Source organism: Myripristis murdjan, chromosome 24 (genome assembly GCF_902150065.1).
Source record: "Myripristis murdjan chromosome 24, fMyrMur1.1, whole genome shotgun sequence".
Lineage (NCBI taxonomy): Eukaryota > Metazoa > Chordata > Actinopteri > Holocentriformes > Holocentridae > Myripristis > Myripristis murdjan.
The window spans coordinates 14882684-14898991 of record NC_044003.1 but is presented as its reverse complement, the minus strand read 5'-3'; the positions used below and the strand labels follow the sequence as shown (position 1 = coordinate 14898991).

The 16308-nt window shown below is 42.0% G+C and overlaps 1 protein-coding gene across 5 annotated transcripts; it reads left to right on the top strand.

The window, feature by feature from the left end:
• The first annotated feature begins 1026 nt into the window (after nucleotides 1–1026).
• On the top strand, nucleotides 1027–16050 carry tfap2b (transcription factor AP-2 beta). Of its 5 annotated transcripts, none has more exons than XM_030047190.1 (7): nucleotides 1027–1102; nucleotides 3472–3933; nucleotides 5697–5751; nucleotides 7161–7380; nucleotides 7890–8008; nucleotides 9325–9466; nucleotides 14978–16050. In XM_030047190.1, the coding sequence occupies exons 1-7, from the start codon at nucleotides 1055–1057 to the stop codon at nucleotides 15267–15269; spliced, it is 1338 nt and encodes a 445-aa protein (XP_029903050.1). In that variant the 5' UTR covers nucleotides 1027–1054; the 3' UTR covers nucleotides 15270–16050. The 5 variants fall into 5 exon arrangements, with proteins under 5 accessions (XP_029903050.1, XP_029903046.1, XP_029903045.1 ...); XM_030047186.1 differs by having other exon boundaries at nucleotides 1042–1102; nucleotides 5697–5752; nucleotides 7156–7380; XM_030047185.1 differs by having other exon boundaries at nucleotides 1042–1102; nucleotides 3472–3945; nucleotides 5697–5796.
• Nucleotides 16051–16308: the final 258 nt, after the last annotated feature.

The following is a 16308-nucleotide window of genomic DNA, read 5'->3' as shown; positions in this document are numbered from 1 at the left end:
TATTTTAATCTCACTATTGTATTTTTCGGTACTAGTTCAGAGCTAGTAGACTTACAGGTAAGTAAAGTTCAAATGATTAAATATTAAATAGATACTAATTAGAGAGATGAGGCTTACTCCCACATATGCTACTCTAACACTCTGACTTGTTTTGTTTTGTTTCGTTTTTGTTTTTTTATTCAGCAACAGCCATTGTCTATTTTCTGCGAGGACTTCACAGCAAATCTGTCCGACTTCTAAAGGCTGGAGCAGCAGCTCTTCTTTCCCTTATGGAATATACTGGACAGGGGGTTCATAGCCTTTATGCAGCTGGTTATGGCATTGTGTGGCTCTTAATAATTGGTCTAAGGGAGTCCAAATGTGATCTGTAGTTTTATCATTAGCGTGGAAGGCAAAGATGAAGCAAAATCACCATAAATATTGTTAGAAGGCTCATTCAAAAACTTGGGCTACGTCAGGGAGCATCAGCACCGGTGTTCCCATTGAGAGATTGCGGTCCCATCGAAAAAATATATCATAACGACCAAATAATGATACCTTCTGGTCATCAATTGTTGCTCCACTTTGATTTAGTAGATACACAAGTAAAACTTTTGCTAACAAATGATATTAGATGATGGATTTAGTGAAATAATGCGCCTGCAGCTCCCTCGTTTTTGGCCCTGTGCATCTCCAAACTTGCCCATCCCTAGGTTGAATAGTACATGCAGGTCTATTGTGTGGAATTGCGTGTGTTCTGTTCTTTATTGTGCATGGAAAATTACAGGGAGTGATCAATAAAATATTTATTTCATTTATTTATTCGTTGCTCCCCATAGGCTACCATACACGCAGCAGCCTGCTCTCAACTTGCCCTATAGCTCTGCTCAGTAGTGGAGTCCTTATAGGGGTTCCCCATTCACAAAGAGTGTCTGGCTTTACAGAAGGCGGAGAGAGAGAGAGGGAGAGAGAGAGAGAGAGAGAGAGAGAGAGAGAGAGAGAGAGAGAGAGAGAGAGTTGAGGCATCCGTTCCTCACTTGGCTGCATTCGGTTTACCGACACCGGAGAAGCGACCATGCTGTGGAAGCTAGTTGAGAATGTCAAGTATGAAGATATTTATGAGGTAACGTTTCCGTCCGGCTGCTTATGTTTTGGGGAATAGATTTTTCTTTTTTTTATTCTTTTTTTAAATAAATGAATTGTTATCATATGTAAGTTATGTGATGTTTCCAGTAAGGCTTAGGCCTGTTATTTTGTGATGCGGCGATTGTAAGAACAGGAGAGCATTTCAGTTAATATCAGATTCTTCAAGTCAGAGATTTTGCTCATTTTCTTTTATATCTATTTGAATGTCACTACATTATCTCGTATTAATGTTCCTGTATATTCTCCAGGCCTATACTGAAGCAGATGCTATTTGTAAAATTAGTGGAAAATGTTAGACATTGAATGCAGCTAATTTGTTTTCTGAGAATTTAATCTTTTCCCGAATTTCCCACGAAATGGATATTGAAACAATTTTCGATTAAATCTAAAGTATAATCGCTAGGATAACTTGGCTTTCATAGTCTTGTGATCTCTTTTAGAGTTTAAAAATAAATTGCAAAAAAATAAGTTCATTCAAAACAATCGAATAATGAAATATTTCAGATAGGCTACTGAAAAGCAGGGGGAAAAAATACTTCCATTGAGAAACAGTGTGTCAGAGGAGGTGATGTATCAGAGCTATGTAAATCATTTGGCTTTGATCCCAGAACAATAAATTAAAAACACAAAGTCATAGAGAGAAAAGGGGAAAGCATGCACTGCCGCACGCGGGGGCGAAATGCAGCCTCGGCTCGCGCTGAATGGGCTGGAGCACAAAGCTTACGCTGGAGAAAGGGCAGCTCGCGAGGCCCCTCGGCTCAACCCGGTGGGAAGCCGCTGTCTCGTGCCGCACATGGCTTTTCTCCCACGGCGCCAAACGCGGACTAACAACGCTGTTATCCAAGAGATCCGCGAGGGCAATCGAGTTTGATCGCTTCTTTTCACTCGTGGCACCTTTCACACGAGCCCCTCGTGCGCCTTTTCACCCCCGTTCACCCGCTGGAGTCTCGGGTGTGTTGTCCTGCCACTTAATCAAAGGCAGCTGCAGTCCAGCGTGAGCCGACTTTATTATTCGGGACTCGTTTAGCAGGCAGGGTGAAGTCAAAGGCCTGGATGGATGAAGTTCTAAAATTACAACGGCATGTCGGCGAAATGAATGATTCATCTTCATGAATAAGACAAACAGCCATTTCAGCGACTGGTCTGTGCGTAAAAGTAGAAATCACTTAATGTTAGTTTTGTGGGAGCCCTTTTCATCATCTTTGCAGAGGCTTAAGTTAGATATTTAAAGCTCACCGGCCCCATCGGGAGTGCAACCCCTAACCCTGGTGCTAATTGTCATCCTCGATCTAACTATAGAATCCATACTGTTACCCACTGACCTGCACGGGACCCCTAGTTGTTTTTATAATGTCAAAGCATGTTTGTGCAGATGTGGATTGTGCAGGAGTCTCTGTAAACGGTGGATACTTTATGCAGATGCACTTGTTATGTGATGCATGCTTTTTTCTGTGCCTGGGAAAGGCCCCCCAAAGTGTGCAGTTTTTGTGATGGGGGTTCCTTATGGGGTTGGGCAACCCTTTCCACTTTCTCGTGCGAGGCAGAGTCCTCTTTCTATTTCTCGCTGTGTGCGCGCCGTTTCAGCTCTCCACGGAATTTAAACGTCACTCACGGTTGCGCGAGAGCCTTCACGCCCCATGTGTCGCCAGTCCCCTGCCTCGCGCGCATTAATATTCCTGTAAGTCTCAGTCATGAATAACAATCACACCGTATACCGGGGTAGAGGCGGGAGCTCGGTGCTCACATTCAGAGCAGCGGCAGCTCCGGGCTGAGGAAGGTTCTGCATGGAGCTCACACCAGACCGGCCTTGCTAATAGCCCATTCAAACACGCTGCTTTTATCTGGAATGAGTTTTGTTATTCCGGCGCATCCCCGTCTCTCCTGCCCTGCTGTTTTATCGTGAGACCAGCAGACGGTATAGCCTACAGATGTTAGTTCATTCCTACTCCACCACGGTGAGTTTTTTTTTTTTTTCGCTGCAGACTTCACAGTTCGTTTGTACAAATAATGAATCCGTGCTGAGTTAATTTTAATGACGAGAGTTTTGTACAAGTAGTCAGTCACCTAGAATCCTTAATGTGATTTTTCTTCAGGTCCTTTGATTTCGTTTGGACGAATCAGTGCCACTTGCTTTGATAATGTCAGCGCTTTTTATAGTAATAAAAAAAGAAAGCATGTTAAATTGGCCTGTTACTACTTGGATACAAGCTACCACTGCATTTGTTGTTTTTAATCCCTTATAGCAGGCTTCATTCGGGCCTCTGTGAGTTTGTGTCCCTGGAAATGTCAGCTGGATCCTACACTGAGTTGATTCTATGTATCTGTCTCTCTCTGCATTTTCTGAAGGACCGGCATGACGGTGTCCCGAGCCACAGCTCGCGTCTGTCCCAGCTGGGCTCGGTGTCGCATGCGGGACCGTACTCTAGCGCGCCGCCGCTCTCTCATGCGCCCTCCTCGGACTTCCAGCCTCCATATTTTCCGCCGCCGTACCAGCCGCTCGCTCACTACCAGAGCCAGGACCCGTACTCCCACGTCAGCGACCCGTACTCTCTGAACTCCCTGCACCAGAGCCAGCAGGGCGCCTGGGGGGCGCGGCAGCGGCAGGACGCCGCCGGGGAGCGGATGGAGAGCTCCTCTCTGCTGGCCCAGCCCCGGGCCTCGCTGCCTCAGCTGTCCGGTCTGGACCCACGGCGGGACTACGGCGGCGTGCGGCGGCCTGACGTGCTGCTCCACTCTGCTCACCCGGGACTCGACTCCGGCATGGGCGATGGACTGCTGCACGGGTTGCACGGAATGGAGGAATCTCAGGTGAGTCTGTGGGTTCAAAGGTCACAGCTTAGAAATCCCATATAGGCCAAAAGACATCCAGCACAAGTTTATTTTCCAGTTATTCCGGTTTATCTTCAAAAGGTAGGCTGTAGACAAGACAATAGAGAGATCGAATTCAAAAAGCTATATTTTCAGCTTCAGGGATCATTGAGTAAAAATGAAAAATAGTTAAATTTCACTAGAATTCAGTTAGCCAGAAATAATCTACAACAGATACTATTTTAATCATAGTCTCCACTTACGGTGCAGCTGCCCATCATCACAAATGTACAAAATCATATTAAATGATCGTCTGTGTGTCTGCTTAGGTTTCTGCGACATGAAAACATTTAAGAGACCTGCTTACGAGACAGTGGTACCGGCTTAGTGTTTTGACGCATTTCTGCTGTTTTGAATGGCAGTTGGAAAACCTTTCCAAATAACCGTAATATACATTATACAGTGAAAAAGTATCCTGCTCTCCGTCACAGTTGTTTGCTATTGCCTTCTACCGCTCATGTCGCCCGTGTATCAGTGCCTTTAGAGTTAAGGTCAGTGAACTCAAATTCCCTCAGGGATGGAGTCACACAGCAGCTGTAGTCCAAATGCAAATGGCCCTCAGCTAAAACAAAACTGTCTGAGGAGCCCTGGGCCACCTTGTTTGATAAGAAACTGTTACCATGCCAGATAAGTGGCATATCGTTGGTCTGTGCATCATGCTGTATGGCGTCAAAATGTAACTTTTTGTCAACTTAAATGGCTTCTGCAGTGGATCTTCCACTTCATATGAATACTACCTAACATTTAGAGCAGAGCCTCCAGAGGAGGATGCCGCACCATTCTGCTAACATTAAAGCGGAGGGGAAATGTGTTTGGCAGTCACTGGCACTGGGTCTTTATATAGAAAAGTTACGTTATGTTTTTAATAATAACAATAATAGTAATAGCCTAATACTAATAGTAATACTAGCAATACTACTAGCAATAATCATGTGTAATTAATGTTTTTATGTTATTGTAGATGAAATTGTTTTATTTTTTGTTCTGGGATTATTATAATTATTATTTGTATTATTATAATTATTATTATTATTATTATCATCATTATCATCATCATCATCATCATCATCATTATTATTATTATTATTATTATTAAACTGGTGTTGGTGAGTGTACTGCAAAGGTGCAAAATGTCCAATTTGCCGAGGAACTATTAATAGCCTATTTGGCGTTAGACTGGGTCAGCTGTGGAGGATTTCATCTCACCCTTGTTTTCCCTGAGGGTATAACCATTAGCAATATCTTGCTATTTAACCTCGAAGACAGTCTCATTTCTGGCTTTCGGTTTGTGAGATGCATTTATCTCCACTATGAATTTATATCGATTATTATTTTTCATCTGAGCATGAAGCACTGCTCTAACAAGGTCTATTTAGTAAGGCAATTAATTCGCAGGATTAGGACTATTTTAAAAAAGGATTAGGCTTTAAACTTGAATATTCATACTTGAAATATTTTCTTCCTTATCGGTGATATCAAAAGAGGAAACAAAATGACAATGGATTATAAACCAAACCAAATTACGGAAAAGTAACTTCACGTCGCCTAACTTTTGATGTATAAGCGAAATCTAGGCTGGTGAGGTCTTATGTAACAGCTGATTTGTTTTGACAGTGGAGATTAAATCAGTTCAAATAAAAATATAAATGAGCCTTTTGTACGCAGCAGGCTGTAATGCTTTATGTTAATCTTGGTTTTAACAGGCCATTGACGACAACAGCGGAATGAACATACTGGATCAATCAGTAATCAAGAAAGGTACACACACACACACACACACACACACACACACACACATTAAGAGCCATGTAACCTAGTGAGTGACGACGTGTTTGGGTAAGTCCGTTATCATAATCAGCCAATAAAACCACAACTATAAACACAATCATAACAAAAATCAAACAAAAATGTTTACAGAAAAGCGTTTATTTAATAATGTCCTTTTTATCGGTCTGTATGGTTAAGACGTGGTTATTGGTTTTGCATGATTGCGTTCTTATTGGCTATAATCCAGTTTATAGTAAAACTTGCGTATTTTCATCAGATTTGTATCTTTTCCTGCTGCTTTTTACAATCACAACGGCCTCTTTTTTCCATGGAGACAATCAAAGGTTCAGCTTATAGTAGGCTAGTATCATTATTTGGTCTAATTTTATTTTCCCCTAGAATACTTAATAATCCTCATATCACTTACGTGTGCTATGAATTTATGTCCTGAATATTTGTGTCGGCCTAGAAACAGGTAAACAGGAAAAATAAGATGGAAGGGGTGTGACGAGAGTTTAGCTGCATGGGTTCCTCCTCCTGGCTGGAACGCAAAATGGGTGAGGCGGGTTATAAAGCCGGGACCCGGGGCCACGCAGGCCGAGCCCCCTCCGCTCGGTCCCGTGCAGGATGAGGAGCTTTAAGACGGCTTGCGGATGCTATATTGACTAGCAGGCAGCGTGTCGGTGACTGGCTGCCATGCTGCCACTCTGATGATGTGCGGTGATTTAGTTACGGGATGTTGAGTGACTGAGCTCCCCGCGGGGCATTTAAGCCGCTGATGTAATAAATGGCACCGCTCACGGAGATCTCGTGAGCTCGTTTAGAGCTAATCTGCGGTATTATCCCCCGTGGAGCCATCAAAACCCCTCGCGCTGGCCTCGCGCACCATAGCTGGCTGCTTCTTTACACCATTAGCGCGAGCATTAACACGGGAATCGGGATGAAGGAGCTCCTCGCTGGTGGGAGTAAACCGGCCGTGGAGAAAAGACGGGGAGGTGGTTAATGCGATTTGGAGGCGCGAGCCAATCAACAATCGATAATATCGTAATGAGAATGTCGCGCGACATTAAATAACAGCAAATGCCCGGCGCGTGGGCGCTTCATTAGGCCAGGGCCGCCCTCGGAGCGCGTGGTCATGACTACAAAGTGAGAGAGAGAGAGAGAGAGAGAGAGAGAGAGAGAGAGAGAGAGATGCACAAACAGACCAGTTTCTCTTTCTTTCCGTCTGATCTCTGACTTTAATGCTCTCATGTCAGTCATATGCTGCTGTGTGAATGGAGTGTAGCCTGATGAGAGAATAATAAACATGATGTTATGATGTTGTATTGATATGGGCTGTTTTGGATGGACTGCTGTACTGATGGCCTCTGACCTTTCCCCTCCTCTCACCCCGCCTCCAGTTCCCATGCCACCCAAGAACGTGGGCTCTCTGATGCTAGGCAAGGACGGGCTGATCGGTGGAGTGACCGTCAACATAAACGAGGTGTTCTGCTCGGTACCGGGCCGCCTGTCGCTGCTCAGCTCCACCTCCAAGTACAAAGTGACTGTAGGGGAGGTGCAGAGGAGACTGTCCCCGCCTGAGTGCCTGAACGCCTCGCTGCTGGGGGGCGTGCTGAGAAGGTACAGCTGAAGTTCCTGCGTCTGTGTCTCTCACCACACAAAGTTGTGATTCTGCTGCTGTCACTGAGCAGATTTCTGGGTACAAAGTCGAGCAATGACTGATGACAGACGAGATAGTATTATAGCCAATAATCGATGCTAACTTATCAGATAGGTATATTATCCTCTTAAAGAGAACACTAGTACTGAATGATCAGTGATATGATTTTTATTACATCAGTTTCCAAATTGATTTCTGGTGATTTTTGCTCAATTTTTTTTCTCTCCTTTACAATGATAAACACCACAAGAGCAAATTTGGTTTTAAGGTATGTTCAGTGTCACACCTTGCCATCACTCATTTGATGTCTATGTAGGCCATCACAATAAATGTTATCCCACTTTATTAGCTCAGGCAAAACAAATAGGCTGCATGACACGTTACATTATCTACAGGTCTACACAATTGTCCATTCTTCTTCTTCTTCTTCTTTTTGTTTGTTTTGTTTTGTTTTGTTTTACGTTTGTAGAGCAAAGTCTAAAAATGGTGGAAGATCTCTGAGAGAAAAGCTGGAGAAGATTGGACTGAATTTACCTGCTGGAAGACGCAAGGCTGCCAATGTCACATTATTAACATCTCTTGTAGAAGGTGACTGTCTAATGGTTTTTAACACATCAGATGAGATGTTTTTTTTTTATTTTCTCCATGGGTTTGTGCATGGGTTTTTAACAACATTAATAATATTGTATGTTGTGAAATTGATGTTTCCATGTATGGCCTAAATTCGTTTTTAAGATAAAAACCGAAAATTCCTTTTGCCCTTTCTATGAAACCCTAAATTGCAACCAAACAAAACTGAGAATTGCAAAGGTCAAGACCTATATTCCTGTCACTATAAAATGATGAAGTGCCAGGAAAAGAAATAGAACAAGCAAAGAGCCATGGAGAAACAGACCTACAGGTGGATTTCTGTTTCTTTAAGATGATTCACAAGAGGCAGCTTTCAGATTATTCACCTTTATAAAGGCCTCAGTGGAGCCCAACCAAGCCTGTAACTTACCACAGGCCTATAGGTGAAACTCCAAAGCAGCTAAGCAAATTTGACAACAGTTAGGTTATGACAACCTAGGCCTATATATATATATTTTTTATTTTTTTTTTCTTTCCAAAATATTTGTTCCTCACAGATTACCCAAGGCAACAATATCCTGCTGCTCCTCTGTCAGACAATGCTGCCCTCACATTTTAATCACATTTTAATTCAAATAGCCCATCTTTCCATCCAGACTTTGTTACTCAAAAAGTAACTCATTACTTAAAACGCCTTATTTATAGTAAAAGTTAAAAAAAAAAAAAAAAAAAAAAAAAAAAATCAGTTTGTGTTGCCTGCAGGAGCGATAATTCATCGCTCTATTTGTTACATTACGCTACTTTTCCGTTACACCGTTTTTGTCCTTTCTTTCCTTCAAAAATCAGGTCAGGCCCTTTTCTCTTGAATACTCAGGAAACCAAACAATATTGATGTCCTATGATCTTGCCCCCACTTCGCTCATTTCTCTCTAAAATCAAAGTGAGAATATTTCTGCAAGGAGAAAGTCAAGCTTTCATCTTTTCTCCGGTCTGTGCCAGCTGTCTGACGGATTGTTGTGCACTTTACACACATATGTGTTAGACCCTTCAACACGACATGTTTACTGTAGCCTATCGACAAACAAAATCTACAAAAATAATAAAATAAAACATACGACAAGACAAATGTGATATTGCATTAATTAATTAATTAATTTATTTATTTTTTGAGGGGGGTAAAGTGACATTTTTCTTGGTGCCTGGAACATCACAGATGAAAGTGAAGATGGTTTTCCATAAATTATTCGTTAATGAGGACAGTAAAAGGGCTACATAACGTCACTGTGGCGCGCCCTGCCTGCATTCATCCAAAACATGTAAATCCCTGCCCGCAGGTGAGGCGGTCCACCTGGCCCGAGATTTCGGTTACATCTGCGAGACGGAGTTTCCCACCAAGGCCGTGAGCGAGTACCTCAACCGGCAGCACGCGGACCCCAACGAGCTGCACGCGCGGAAAAACATGCTACTGGCGACAAAGTGAGTCCTGATGTCCCGGGGCAACCCGCGCAACACACACGTGACAGCACTGATTAGACTTTGTCCCACATAACGCTGACTTTTTGATGTGAATGTGAATTACATGTAAGGTAGCCTCTATTATCTGAGGTGCATCATGAGGTAAAAGAGGTCACAACGCTGAATCATTTATCATGTAATCGTTTGGTCATTTAGATTTACAATTTAGGCTTTACACATTCATCCAAGGCAACTTATGTAGTTTAAGATACAGTTCTTGTAACACCAAATCTATAAGCCACCAAAGGAGTGCAAAGGTCAGAGCCTCAGTATTATTATTATTATTTATTTATTTATTTATTTTGATCACAGAACAAACTTTAAAAAAAAAAAATTCAATTTATAAAGGACAGTGTGCACTTTCATAAGTTATTCACAAGAATAAAAAGATGAGTGCACCACATTTAGCAGGGAAGCTATTTCCATCTGCAGTCCTTACAAAAAGCACTGCAGATGGCTCAAATGATTCAACTTCTACATTGGATAATCTCTGGAGATTAGCATTATTGTGGGACATGTTCCTAATTTTGCTGGGGACAGTCCCAAGACCTGATTTGGACAATCACTGCTACAGCCAAACTCTGCCACAGCAAATATGACACCCACATTTGAGGAAGGGAGAGACTGGTTCTTAATGTAACACAATGGGCATCATCCAGACCTAATCTGTAATGAAATGGATGAATAAAGCATTACCATGCTGAAGATGCCACTTACATTCAAATAAAACATTTAATTTGATTGAAGAATAAAGCCCAAACCCCTTGATAAAATCACTACTATAATAATTTCCCATGATTTTTTAAATTTAAATTAAAAAAGGAGCAATTCTCACTTTTAGCTGTAATATCAATTAACACCCCATAAAACAGTGCAATCAAAAATAAATTAGAACAAGACTGGGAGAATCTGCAGTATCTTGAGTTAATGATGTGATCCCCCATGACATTGTCAATGATCTTAGCATCTTTAAAATCTTCTTCAGTTTACAGGAAGCCCTTTAACTTCAGCAGAGATTAACTTTTTTTTTTTTTTTTTTTTTTTTTACTTTTGAAATATTAGTCCTGGATCTCTGGAGCTAAACTAGATTAAAAATGACAAAAGCATCAAGGAGGCCTGCATAGGTTTGACCCTGTACCTCTGGTTTTAAGAGCGATCCACTTTGTTACCACTGTCCCTCTAATTATTATATAATCCAATTTTAATGGCTGTTAAACTGTGGAATTGAATTCAGGACCTATAGAGACTGCCTTAAACAGCTCACTTTAGTCATTTATTTCTGGATTATTGGTTTATTTGTCAGGGAAAGTGCACATTAATCAACAATAATAAATAAATATGTAAATAAATAAATAATAAAAACTTGTAAATGAGACAGTTAACCTGAGAGAGTAATTTTCATCGGATGTCCCTGTCCAGGAGTCAAAAGAAAAAAAAACTGAATAAAATAACATGTTATTCAGGCAGCAAATAAGAAATTAACTTAAAAAAAAAAAAAAAAGAAATCAAAAACATAATCACTTCAATATAATCACAGCAACATAGATTCAACACAGGATGGTACAATCACGCACATGTGCTGGATATACAAAAGGAAGTAAACACAAATGTTGATATTACCAAGGGTGAAAAGACATCAGGAAAAGGCAGACAGCATAACCATCAGCCTAAGTTCAAATCAGGCTTTGTTTTTAATAATCAGTTATCACAGCATACAGCACATAGACAAGAAACTCGACAACGCCATGATCCTTGTGACAAATTATTTTAAACATATGGACCAGCCGTGGATTATTTATGCTTTTGCTAAACTAATCAGCGAGTGTATCGCTGAAAAAAGGAGAAGTAGTTTATGATTCTGAATAATACAGAACACAGTTAACACAGTTAAATTCATGAGAATTTTGTTTGTGAGACAAAAAGAGGAGACGAAATTTCTACGTCCATTTATTTTGGAAAAATCCCTCCTTGCAGAACTCCACATTTTCCTCCAGATGATAAAGTGGGAAGCAGAACCATAAACCATGGAGCAAAGATCCCTGTAGGAAGCCTGTATTTTTAGTTTGCGTTTATAGTGCTGTCTGCTGGCCTGCACTGCCTAAGCCGTCAGTGTGTTTGTGTGCAGACGTGCGTATGTGCGTGTGTGTGCGTGCATCCATGCAAAACTCAGTATGTACGGTGCGTTCAGTGGTGGATGTTTGATGCTCAGATTCAAACCTGTTCCAATACTGTGTGTCGGTGCTGCCTGTTAGAAATTCATTATTTAGCAGTGAAGTGTTTCAAGTCGTCAGAAAACAACAGTCAGAGCCTTGAGTGTAGCCCGGGGTGGCGGCTTCTCCTCTCTACTCCCCTAACCCCAGCTGGGCTCGGCCTGCACAGCCTGTCACTCATTTGCTGTAGCTCTGCCCTTAGGCCGCTTATAGGGTGTGTGTGTGTGTGTGTGTGTCTGTGTGTGTGTGTCTGTGCATGGGGCGTGCAAGTATGAGTGCATGCATGAGAGAAAGAGGTCTCTGATTACAAAATGTGGGCCTACAACCAGCGGGTAATTTGGCTGTTTTCACCTGAAATCTACAGTACATAGTGGATCTATTTGATAATGTCGCATTTAGTCACCAAATGAAGGCTCGCTCGTCATGATATACCTGTAAAATGCTGGCCTCAGATGGTGATGCATGCAACTTCCTTGGTGTTGCTGCGTTTGCAGACATCCAGAACTATTGTTTCACTGCTCAAGTGTGAGAGAGGAATGTACAGGACCATAATGCACTTTGATGATGGTGAAGGAAAAACAATTGTTTAAAGAAGACAGCTACTGCTCATGTAACTTGCAGTTTAGTAGCTTGATGGTGTATTTGCTCTATTCTTGTGGATAGCTGGCTAATTGTTGGATATATTTGGAGCAGAGTTCGATAGGAGAAGCGTTTTTCATCAAAAACTCATCAGGTTTTGGTGTTGGTTCAAGGGTGGGAGGTTTTCGGTCCAGCCTCACTGTTTTGCACCGACATGCAACAATCACACAGGGAGAAATGCATGGTAGAAGAGGCAGGTACCAGTTTTTCTACTGCTAGTATAGCCTCAATAGACCAGAATGCACTGCAGCCATGGCACGTGCTGAGTTTTGAGTTCACATCCCTTCTCTGAGGACTGCTGTAAAGCATCTTGGGAAATACAGGAAGGCACTAACTCAACTAGAAGTAGGCGAGGCAGGTTGAAGTAGAGCTTTAGCAATTAATCACATTTTCAATTACTATTTTGTCTTCCACCCATTATGAAAACAAGATAACTGAGATAAAACAGTTATTGTGCTGCACTGCGTTTCGCCATGATGCTCTCGTTTTGTCGTGTGTTGTAAATCCAGCGCACCCATTTCCTTTGCAGGGATGTTCTTTCGCCGTTCCCTTAAAGCGCAAATTCCCTCTCAACCAGGCTGTGGCATGTTTATATTTAAAGCAAATCCACTTTAAAAAGACATTTCAAGCAGTTTAATAAATGCATTATGTTTCCAAAGTCAATGAGTGATTATGTGTTAAATAATTGTGAACTCAATATTGACCAAAATAATCAGGATTGTGATTTTTGCCATGATCGAGCAGCCCTAGATTCACAGAAAAAGTAAATTACAACACAAAATACTCCTGGAATAGACTAAACATTACATATTGATGAATGTATAAGAAAGATCTGAGGGAGGACTTTTTTCTTTAAGACATTTTATATCTTACCATTTTTATGTCATGTGTTCAGAGCAGATAACATTTTTTTTATATTTACATTTTATGCATTGAACAAAAATAGGACAGTCTTAAATTCATGTTTAAAGCATTTCAAGCATTAAACAACGACAAGAGAATAAAACAATCCTGTACCCTGGAATAACCCTGTGAGACAATGTCCTTACATGTAATGCAAGATTTCAGGGCGGTGATGTTTATTTAGTGTGTTGGCATACCGCAGTTTAATAGAGATAGGGCCTGGCTGAGGGAAATTTGAGGAGATTTCACAGCAGAAATCAATAAATGCTGGTTTGACAGCCTGTTTCTTGTCAAAAGAGAAATTAGGACAGCATGACGTAGCCTACTGTAACTCAGAGATTCCCCTCCTGTTGATGGCACCTCATCCTGCTTTAAGGAGCTTAAAATGTTCATTAGATTGAGTTTTTGTGTCCTCAGAAGGTCTAAATACCTGGCACCGATAAAGTTTGAGTTCAGATTATTATGGCTGATTATGATATACAGTATGTACAGAGTTCAATCCACCCACTGGACCACTGCTACTCCTCCTATATTCTACAAACACTTCCTTTCAACAGGTAAAGAAAATCAGCACAAAGTGGGACAGTGACAATACAGTATATTTTAGCTGGCAATGTCACTGTACAGTCAAAAGGGTGTAATATTCTCCTTTTTTTCCAAATAACTAACACTGGAACCTTGCAAAATCACCTGTCCTCGCACATTTTAAAGATCACCACAATACTGTAGTTTTCCCCTGGTAGAGTTTGCCATGCAAAGTTGTTCTCCACTGGGGAAAAAAGACATAGAGAGAGAGGGAAAAAATTCAGCTACACTTGGATTTTACAGTGAAACTGCAGCTTACGATGCATTTTTTTTCCTGGTTCAGTAAGCAGATAAAACACCTTGGAAGAACTGAACTGGAGGTTGCGACGTGTTTTATTTTCCTCTGTATAAACAAAGATTTGTGACTGGTTTGTTTTTGAGTTGGATGTACAGTATCAGTGTACTGTATAACACACTGTATTTCTTCTCAGGTTCGTTGATTTGAGTGTATTCACTGAGGTTAGACCCAAATACTGGTCTGACAAGCTACAGCGGCCAATACTGGCTTTTTATTACAAATGTTATATTGGCCAGTTGTGTCATCCAACCTTGATATAATGTTAGTAATGCCATTTGATTGACTTTGACTACAAAATGAGGAATAGTTTAATTTCGCTATAATTTAATTCACTGGAAACTGTGATGTCAGAAAACCCCCACATTGAATCTATTTGTCAGTGTTCAAGTATGACACCTAAACACATTAATGTACAAACCAAAATATGTTTTCATATCAGGCTTCCAGGGGTAAAATCATTTCCACTGGGCTCCATGGCTTTAAGGAACTTAACTTCAGGATCCAGAGCATTACAAACAATGGTAGCTAATCAATACTACATTCGTTGTCTATAGGAAGCCCTTAATCTGAACTGATTCCTATATGACATTTTGATCACATTCAACACAAAATGCATGAATATGCTCTTGGCCTGTTTCTTGTTCCTTCTACTCAGTGACTTGTGTGGTAGTGCAGTCATAGTGATATTCTGAGGTTTAATGTCATGCCATCTGAATGCTGTTTCACAGGCCTTTCACCCTGACAAAAATAAGTGGTATCTGTTGGTTTTGTCCTGATCAAAGTCTAATCCCAGGCAGTGCTCCCTCCTGATGCCTTGCTCTGTCTTGTCCCCTGCAGACAGCTGTGTAAGGAGTTCACAGACCTGCTGGCCCAGGACAGGACTCCCCTGGGCAACTCACGGCCCAGCCCCATCCTGGAGCCCGGCATCCAGAGCTGCCTCTCCCACTTCTCCTTCATCACGCATGGCTTCGGCTCGCCCGCCATCTGCGCCGCGCTCACCGCCCTGCAGAACTACCTCACCGAGGCTCTCAAAGGACTCGACAAGATGTTCCTCAACAACCCGCCCAGCAACCGGCACGGGGACGGTGTCAACAAGGCTGGCGACAAAGAGGAGAAGCAGCGGAAATGAAGCGGGAGGAAGGAGGAGCGAGGATGGAGAGCGGAGCGGGAGGCAGACAGACAGACAGACAGACAGAGCTGTTACACCGTTACTTCTAGCTTTACAACACTGCGACTGACCTACCACACACAGGGCTGAGGAGGAGGAGGAGGAGGAGGAGGAGGAGGAAGGGTTGGTAGAGAGAGAAAAGGGAGAGGAAGACGCCTGTGGGCCAGTGTCAGAGAGCACAGAGGGATTTTTCATCTGTGTTACGTTCTTTTCATTCCCCTGAGGACATGCTGGTTACTGTGTTACATCCATTTCGCTCCCCCTGCCTGCATCCTGTGAGACTGAGATGCTGTGAGCAGTAGACCCACAACACTGTGTGTTTGTGCGCATGTGTGTGTGTGTGTGTGTGTGTGTGTGTATGTGTATGTATGGGCGTGTGTGTGTGTGTGTGTGTCCTCGCACAAAAAAAGCATTGTGGGTACGAAGACTGACAAGCATCCTATCTGTGAAACAGGTTTGTCTGGTGACTTATCACACGGAGGGTCTTTATTTATGTGTGTAAATATTTATTTATATTAATTTAAATGGATGGTTGTGTAAATAGGTGCGCCAGCTATTTTGGAGTAGGCCTATTTATCTGTGATTTGACCTTTGTGAGCCGGCGGGGGGACGGGACTCATCCAGTGTTTTTCTGTTTCATAGAGCTGTTGTCATGGTGCTGATGATGGGTAGACATGCTTCTAATTGTCCAGTGATTTCATTTCTATCACACTGATAATAAACCATGTGTTTTATTACGCGAGGAGTGCAGCCTGCGCCTTTTCTCCAGGGAAATTCTCCACAGGAGTCCCGATCAGGGCCGGGGTCACTTCACTTTCAGTTCAGTCTTTTCAAATTGTAAAGTGAGGCATGCAACGTACTGGTTAATGAGAAAGTGTTGCCCTGCAATTATTTCATTCAAGCTCAATGAAAAAAAAATAAGATTTTGAATTTAGAGGAAAGTAACAGTTTGTGAGCTGGTGAGACTGGAATTGGATTGACCCCAACGCTCATCCTGATG